General features: G+C 35.2%; 3 protein-coding genes across 7 annotated transcripts in view; all 3 read left to right on the top strand.

Annotated features, from left to right (window-relative positions):
- cert1b (ceramide transporter 1b) overlaps positions 1-8,348 on the top strand; it is a 422,369-nt gene that overhangs the window by 119,349 nt on the left and 294,672 nt on the right. The gene's annotated exons all lie outside the window — the stretch shown is intronic.
- The window catches only part of LOC101883468 (uncharacterized), a 29,502-nt gene continuing 21,164 nt past the window's right edge, over positions 11-8,348 (top strand). The window contains exons 1-2 of the mRNA XM_073935661.1: positions 11-605; positions 1,090-1,173. The gene's annotated coding sequence lies outside the window, so the exon portion shown is untranslated. The remainder of the gene's footprint in view (positions 606-1,089; positions 1,174-8,348) is intronic.
- On the top strand, positions 3,231-7,682 carry LOC101884484 (uncharacterized). 4 transcript variants are annotated; one of them, XM_009295085.5, is made up of 8 exons: positions 3,231-3,450; positions 3,650-4,768; positions 5,552-5,566; positions 6,064-6,126; positions 6,307-6,420; positions 6,650-6,724; positions 6,815-6,856; positions 7,051-7,682. In XM_009295085.5, exons 1-8 carry the CDS (start codon positions 3,426-3,428, stop codon positions 7,077-7,079), a joined length of 1,482 nt encoding a protein of 493 aa, XP_009293360.1. In that variant the 5' UTR covers positions 3,231-3,425; the 3' UTR covers positions 7,080-7,682. The 4 variants fall into 4 exon arrangements, with proteins under 4 accessions (XP_009293360.1, XP_073791755.1, XP_073791756.1 ...); XM_073935654.1 differs by lacking the exon at positions 5,552-5,566; XM_073935655.1 differs by lacking the exon at positions 6,307-6,420.

The raw sequence follows: 8,348 nt of genomic DNA, 5'->3' as shown, positions 1-8,348 counted from the left end.
GCTCGCGCATGTGACGTCCCCAAAGAAGAGCGGGGTCATGTGTCACCGAAAATCTACACGACTTTATTTTAACGTTTGAATTATTGACTACAGTATATTTCTCTTATATTTCACACTTCGGAAGATTTTATTTGTCCTTACTGATAGATGGTGAGGAAAAAAAACGTGAATATTTGCTAACAAATATTTAATTAAATACATAAAAGGCCAGAGGGCGCTCTCATTTGAAACTCCAAATGCCTAGGAAGAAACCTAAGAAGATTTTTACAGTCTATGGAAGAAACCCAGGAAGCCCTGTAGCATTCCATTATAAACAGAAGATTCAACTGCTTTCATTGATTCAGCATGACTAATAAACAGACCTACTGAATCATCTCAGAAGGATTCCTTTCAAGCAACTACTTGAAGTTATTCAGTTCAATTCACCGTTATTTGTATAGCGCTTTTACAATGTAGATTGTGTCAAATCTAGAGACAGTAGGTCTATCTAGAGACAAAGAAAGACTTCATGATAAAGGTGCAGGAAAAGCAGTGGACATTGTCAAGATTCCCCCAAGATTCAGAATCTGTATAATGAAACGACAAGCAAATAAAGCCACCCGAAAGTAAGCATTCTGTTTGTCTATTTTAAGGTTTTAATAATTACTTATTTTCTTTGTGTGTTTATGTGCTTTTGTAGGCCTGTCTTGGATGGATAAATAAATAAATATGACAATTAAACTGTCAATAGGAGGCTGCAATGCCTGTTTTAGGGACTATTTATACCTACATCTGATTTGTGAAAAAGTTTCCATGTACACTTGACCACGTGCATGAATGCATGTCTGCTTCTTCAACTGGGTTACAGTTGAAGCATCAGATGCATCGCATTTAATTAAATTAATATTATTATTTACAGAAAGGTAATCTTATATATCTTTTTTGGCATTCAAATTGTTTTATTTGCTGGCTGTAAAACATCATTATGAAGACAAAAGGTTGGCTTAGTGATAACTTTCATTATAATGACACATCTGTTATTTGTCATACAGTGCAAAATATCATTCAAAACTGTAGAGGGTTTTCGTTAATTTGTTCCTCTCTTTTAAGGTTTGCTTACGTAGCGGAAGGGGCGGAGCTATCGGGCGCACATGTTGGATAACTTTGGCTGCGTCCGAAACCGCCTACTACATAGTAGGTACTGCATTTCAATTTAAACGTACTACTCGTCCGTTAGAAAAGTACGTTCTATACAGTATGAATGTGAAAAGTATGAATGAAATTCGGATGTACTACATCCACCATTTTGTCATGGTCACGTGACCTACCTGCGTCAGTTGCGTCGCTTTACTTCCATTTATGAATTCGCTCGCGGGGCATCATGGGATAGCGCAGCATGCATGGGATGCGCACTCCGGAATCTCGCCGGAAGTAGTAAGTCATCCGGGTACTTCTCACATACTGATTTTCGAATTCTATAAATTCGGACATACTACTCGGCTCACATACTGATTTTAGCAAACTGTATAGTATGGAAGTATGCGGTTTCGGATGCAGCCTTTATTTATTTTGGATGGTGAAAGTAAAATTCTCCTACGAGAGTGATTATAGCGCCTCCCGGTGGTGAATGCGGTTACACTCACGGCAGGTATTATTTGATAATTCGGTCGTTTATTTCACTGGTTTGGCGACCGTCAAATGTCATCAGGGAAATGGTTTGAATTTCCGCTTAGTAAAAAACAGTAGTGTGCCATTTGGGACGCCACTACATACATATACTATCCTGTTGAGTGTGTAAGTGCATAAGTACATAGTGCATAGTGTATAGTGTGCCATATGGGATGCAGCTATAGATTCAAACAAACATGATTCATTCACTTTGGGAGTGTAACTCATCTCAACCATTCTTTAATTTAACCAGTCAAACTAACACGATCTCATGGCAATTCGTAACTTTTTGATTTGGTGGTTAATTCGTATGAATTTGTATGATCTAATTTGTACAATTTAGTACGATTTGCTCATCCCCCAATGACAGTTGGGTTTAGGGGCGGGGTTGGGTGCCACGCCTCCTTTTTAAAATTGTAAATTTTAATACGACTGAACTATGGAATCAGATTAGTCTCAAAAGAAATTAACGCAAAAGACACGATGTACACATGCGTAGCCAAATTCACGTGCATAAAACCAAATTCACGTGCGTAAAATATTTATTTATATTCACACAAAAATTTCTCGAGCACAAAATAAAAATACATTTTCATAAAATACATTTCACAAATGCAAAACACCATTTGCAAATGTATAAGAGTGTACAAAAAGTTTTGAATCAACATAGGTGAGGTTCTAACACAGGTCTAAGGGGATGGTAATCCAATGTGCTGACCACTGGACCACAATAGCGCTGCAATGCTGTCATGGCCGGAATGATTTGTATGATTACCCTGCAGGATACATGTTGCTCATGGAGCTGCGAGACAATAAATAAGAAAAGCGGAGCTGCGGCAAAATAATGGATAATAAGAGTGAGGATGTGGTCAAATAAATAAATACATTTTTAAAAAGTGCGACTGCTGCTTTCTCCGTTCGCCATGCTGGAGAGGAACAGTCTGCGCAAAAGAAGCGCAAAGTTGGTTTCATTGACTACAGCTCTCATCTGATTGGCTGAAAGGTAAGAGTAGTCCTGACTCTGGCAGGAAAGTCTCAGAAATACACACACACGTATCCAGGGGGAGTCGTACGTGAAAGAGGATTTGCACATTCATTCAGGATGAACTCGCAAGTTTTAAACATTCAAAACTTTTTGTACACTCTTATACATTTGCAAATGGTGTTTTGCATTTGTGAAACGTATTTTATGAAAATGTATTTTTATTTTGTGCACGTGAAATTTTTTTGTGAATATAAATAAATATTTTACGCACGTGAATTTGGTTTTATGCACATGGATTTGGCTACGCATGTGTACATCGTGTCTTTTGCGTGAATTATTATTGAGTCTATTCTGACTCCATACTGAACTGGTATGAATTAGCCACTAAACTGACAAAACGTAAAACAGTTACGTTTCCTCGTGAGATTAGGCTGGTCAAACAACTTCAACAGCAAATCAAAGGTTCATTACAACTTAAATCTGATAAAAATATATGTTGCATCCACATTTAATCATGTTATATCACTATATTGCCTAACTTCATTTATTTGTTTATTTTTTGCCATCGTCTGAATGGTACATCGTGAACCACAACAAGGCTTCCTGCTTCTTCTAGGTTTGATTTATGTACTTTTGCTCCAAACCACATCCTGTGCTCAACTGCTGCTTCAGTCTGCAATGGCATCGTTGGATTTGCGACTGAATTCAAACAGTTGATTTTCCGCTTTCAGTGTTTGTATTTAACAAAAATTAAACTTAAGAGCAATATCAGACTTTCCATTTGAGTCAAACGATGGCACAGAGACTTCAAAACAGAGGTAACGCTTTCAATCTGACTTTAAGATGATTTTCCTATAGATTTGTTTTGATTTTTGAATCTCTAATAAGTAATTAATGCATATCAATATAAAGCAGCACACATTACTCAGATTTTAGATTAGATTTTGTTATCATTGTAGACCACAAATCAAATGCATTAACTTGAACTGACTGTATTTTTTTTTTTCTTTTTAACAGACTTATCATATGAAGTAAACCAATGCACAGCCGACATTAAAGCGTGTAGATTTATAGTTCTTGGAGGCAACGAGGTTCTGATGAGAGAAGTTTGTGAAACCATCCTAGGGACAAAAGCGAATATCACAGAACATGGGTCATGTGAGTTGAGAGAGGCTCATGATAGCGGACGGCACATCTCTGTTGTAAAAACACCCACTAATTGGCTGGAACGCCTGAAAACGCACCCTTTCTTAAGCCATCAAGTCAAATCTTTGAAAATCGAGATGGACTGCAGTAGCTTGCTGATTTTTCCTGGGCCTCATGCATTTCTGTTAGTGCTTGGAGATGTGCATAACACCGGTAAAGAGCATTATCTGCTACGAGCTCTTAGAGATGCATTTGGAGAGGAGGTGTTAAACTACACTATGGTGGTATTTATGCATGAATATGAGGAAGAGGATATAAAAATGAACCGTTGTGTCAAAAAGTGTCACGAAAGGTACCACATTTTAAAAAACAGTGAGGACAGTGTTATAAAGCTCTTCCAAGACGCTACTAAGACGATAAAAAAGAGAATGCGCAATCTTTTCTTTACAAAAGATCGTAGCATGCTGGAAAAAGCTGAAATGTATTTTACACAGGAATATATATCGGAATATGAGGAATTTAAAACAACAGAGGAAGGGCTGAGAATAAAAGTGACAGAAATGGAAAACCAAATTTCTGAAAACCTGAAAGATTCACAGCGACTTCGTGAAGAATTACAGGCTTCAAAAAGCAGAGAGAATCAGTTAAATCAGCAAATGGACGCTTTAAAAAAAGAGAAATCTGAGCTGGAGGAGGAGCTGTGTGCACTCAGGTATCTTAAGAGATTGTTAGAAAATCTGACCAACGAGAGAGAAAGTCAGTTGAAGTCTGATAATGAAAAGCTTAAACAAGAACTGGAGCAACTCACAGCCAATAATCAGAGGCAATCACAGGACAGTGTGGCATTTCTCCTCACCAAAACACAGCATCACAAATCACAGGAGCAAAAAGAAGAACAGGCCCCAGTGCAAGAACATGAAAGACTGAGAGATTTGACTGTCAGAGAGATGAAACTAGACCACAGAGAGAGAGAAATGTTGCCCTCTTGTGGTAAGTGCTGTCACTGTCTGTTTATGACACTGCTCAGTTTTTATTGGTCAGCCTCCACATTCTAAAGTTTTCTTATTCATGCATGGCTGTCTGGAATATTCGATTCTGATTGGTCAGTCTCGACATTCCAAAGTTATTCTTATTTATGCATGACTGTCTGGAGTATTCAATTCTGATTGGTCGGTCTCGACATTTCAATGTTATTCTTATTTATGCATGACTGTCTGGAGTATTCAATTCTGATTGGTCAGTCTCGACATTCCAAAGTTTTCTTATTTATGCATGGCTGCTTTGAATATTCAATTCTGATTGGTCAGTCTTGACATTGTTATGTTATTCTTATTCATGCATGGCTGTCTGGAATATTTGATTCTGATTGGTCATTCGCGACATTCCAAAGTTTTCTTATTTATGCATGGCTGTCTTGAATATTCGATTCTGATTGGTCAGTCTCGACATTCCAAAGTTTTTTTATTCATGCATGGCTGTCTGGAATATTCAATTCTGATTGGTCGGTCTCGACATTCCAAAGTTTTTTTTATTCATGCATGGCTGTCTGAAATATTAGATTCTGATTGGTCAGTCTCGACATTCCAAAGTTTTCTTATTTATGCATGGCTGTCTGGAATATTCGATTCTGATTGGTCAGTCTCGACATTCTAACGTTATTCTTATATATGCATGACTGTCTTGAATATTCAATTCTGATTGGTCAGTCTTGACATTCTAATGTTATTCTTATTTATGCATGGCTGTCTGGAATATTTGATCCTGATTGGTCAGTCTCGACATTCCAAGGTATGTTAGTCTCAGATAACAACCACTGATACTAATAATATAGGCTTATCCCTTTGAATCATCTTTACCATGAGTAAATATGTTCACATTTATTGTCTGTCACGCTGCTGTTTTTGAGTGTTTGGCATCATTTTGTAACTGAATAATATGTATATGCTATAACTGTACATATAGACAATAATATGTATAATAGTGTTTGCTTCATTCAGCAGTTTTCATTTCTGTCAGCTTTGACTTTAATTGAAAAATTAATTAACTATTACTATTGCTACACATATTTGTCTTGTGTTTTTAGCTTGACAGGCAGGTGTCTCTGTATTGACCAGCAGGTGTTTGACAATATGTTGTGCTTGTGCATCTTTCGTTACAATAAATGACATTCACTTTCATATTCTGCATCCAGTAAAAAGACATTTTGACATAGACATCTTTTCTCCTCTTTTCTCAGTAATGACGTTTATATCTCATTGCTTTTTTTTTTTGTTTGTTTGTCAAAGTACCTGAAGACAAAACCAAACCTCAAGAAGACTGTGGATCAATTGTGTTGGAAGAAAAAAACGGTAAGAAAATTACATCTAATAGTAAGAACAATTGAGAATTTGTGAGATTAAGAGATTTAAACTTGAGCTTTTTAGTTTACTCAGTTTATGTAAACATGGTCCATTGTATAAGCCATATTATAATCAAACTAGACCCCACCATGTTTTATGTAAACTTAAGATGTCATTTTTTTTTAATAGTGTCTGAAATTAAAGTCAAAGCTCTGAGTCAAACAGAATGTGAGATGGAAAACAAAAGAACAGTTGAAATGTTGAAACTTACGAGAGAGGGCAGTAAAAAAGTACCAGTCAACAGTACGTATTACACACAGATAAAACTTAGTTACTTTTTCTCTGGCTGTAACATTGTTAAAAATGTGTGTTTGTGTTTATCTGTAATAATTGATGTTTCAAATTGTCTTTGAAAATCTGTATCTGATATAATGACTATCAAACATTTTTACTGATTGACACAGTATCAAAATTCTGACATCTTGAAACTTGGCAGTGAAAATGTTAAGCTTTAAAAATGTTCTTATTTAAGTGTCTAAAGATAAGAAAAAGCAAGGCGACACTGGATCATTTGTGCTGGAAGGATTGAAGCTTGTGGGACAAAACAGTAAGAAATCAGATCCACTTGACAGTAATTGAATTGAAGATAAACAGTTAAATAAATATAAGGTTATTAATCTTCATTATCATTTCACAGGTGGGAATCAGTCTACAGGACATTTACATGGGAGCCCTAAAGGTGGGATGTAAAAATGTTCAAGCAAAAGCATAGCACTTGTGTTTTATCTGCAATATATATATATATATATATATATATATATATATATATATATATATATATATATATATATATATATATATATATATATTAGATTTATTGAAAGAAAAAAAGTATTACTTGTAAAATCTGACATCTCTGTCTCTTTCTGTTAGGACCTGACTCTGCATATTTTGAGTCTTGAATCCTCTGTTAAATATCCTACAAACACAAGCAGGCTCTACTCCCAGCAAAAGATGATGATCAAAACTTCACGTCAGCATGTGTTTTTGATGCTTTTTAAAAAAATTTTATAAGCTAATCTAGTTAGTTTTAAAGTTGTGCCTAAGATACTAAATCATGTTTAATTTTTACAAGTAATTTTAACGTACTTCAATTAAACAAAGGCAGCAACTTTAAACTATCAGTATCATCAAATTATTGCATGTTTAAGTGTTTTGACAGTATATAACTGCCTAAAATCATTTGCTTATCTGAAAATATGTTATTTAGTTTTTGATAATGAAAATACATGTTGGTTGTGTGTTTTATAAAGTGTTAAATTCAATACAAATTTGTGTTTTAGTTACAGTATTGGTAGGTACTCTATAGTGCAAGCATATTACTGTCTGTAATAATGTATGTATGTGCATATTCTCTGTGTATTTGCTAGTTTTGTATACTGTGTATATATTGACAAAATTATTTGTGTCGTATAATGTGTTGTAGATATAGTACTGTAAATAGCATGTAAGCACAGTCATAATCTCACATGAACTAATAAATATTTCTTACACCAAAATGTGGTAAAAAATGTACAGTGTTTCTTTTTTTATTTTTTTCTAATTAAGGACCTTAACATTTTAATTAAATTGTAATGTTCCAATCTTTTGTTCAGGTACAGTAACTATAAAAGGTAAAGCTGTAATAAAACCAAAACTAAAAGCATTCCTATATCAATTGTATGCCTGTTAGTCAGTGTTAGAGGAGCTGCCAGCTAAAGAAATATATTTTATTGCATTGCATTGGATCAGTTCACATTCTGTTGAATCGAATTTAAATCAGATCATCTATTAATGGATGCTCCAAGTCAAGCCATCTGTATTTCAATAGCTCTTTATAATGTGCAGTAGATGGTGACAAAACGACTTTATGCAGGAAAAGCATAGTGAAAATATATTTTTTTTTACTTTCATTGGACATTCAACATATCAGCAGAGTTAGTGGTAGAATACTTGTGAAGTTCTAGTTCAGTTGAGTTTAATATGAATCTCACATTGATCATCCTTAGTGTACCACAACCATCTGCTCAGGATACGGGCCAGATCCAAGATTATGTTTACCTTGAGATAAGGAAACACTAATAGAATAGCATAGATGCAATTCTGTTTGCCATGATTAATGCAAAGCTATGTTTGTGTTTTATGTGTACGCTAGTGCAAAGAGTGTGTGTCTGCCTCCCCAACATGCTGGT

Source organism: Danio rerio, chromosome 21 (assembly GCF_049306965.1).
Source record: "Danio rerio strain Tuebingen ecotype United States chromosome 21, GRCz12tu, whole genome shotgun sequence".
In the NCBI taxonomy this organism is placed as follows: domain Eukaryota; kingdom Metazoa; phylum Chordata; class Actinopteri; order Cypriniformes; family Danionidae; genus Danio; species Danio rerio.
The sequence above is the reverse complement of the archived record's forward strand: the minus strand, read 5'-3'. Positions and strand labels throughout refer to the sequence as shown.

Bases quoted from the DNA above. Each gene is read 5' to 3' on its own strand.
- LOC101884484 (XM_009295085.5), top strand. From the start codon at position 3,426: ATGGCACAGAGACTTCAAAACAGAG. The intron at 6,127-6,306 runs GTAAGAAAATTA...TTTTTTTAATAG, and splicing joins TGTGTTGGAAGAAAAAAACG to TGTCTGAAATTAAAGTCAAA. The intron at 6,857-7,050 runs GTGGGATGTAAA...TCTTTCTGTTAG, and splicing joins TTTACATGGGAGCCCTAAAG to GACCTGACTCTGCATATTTT.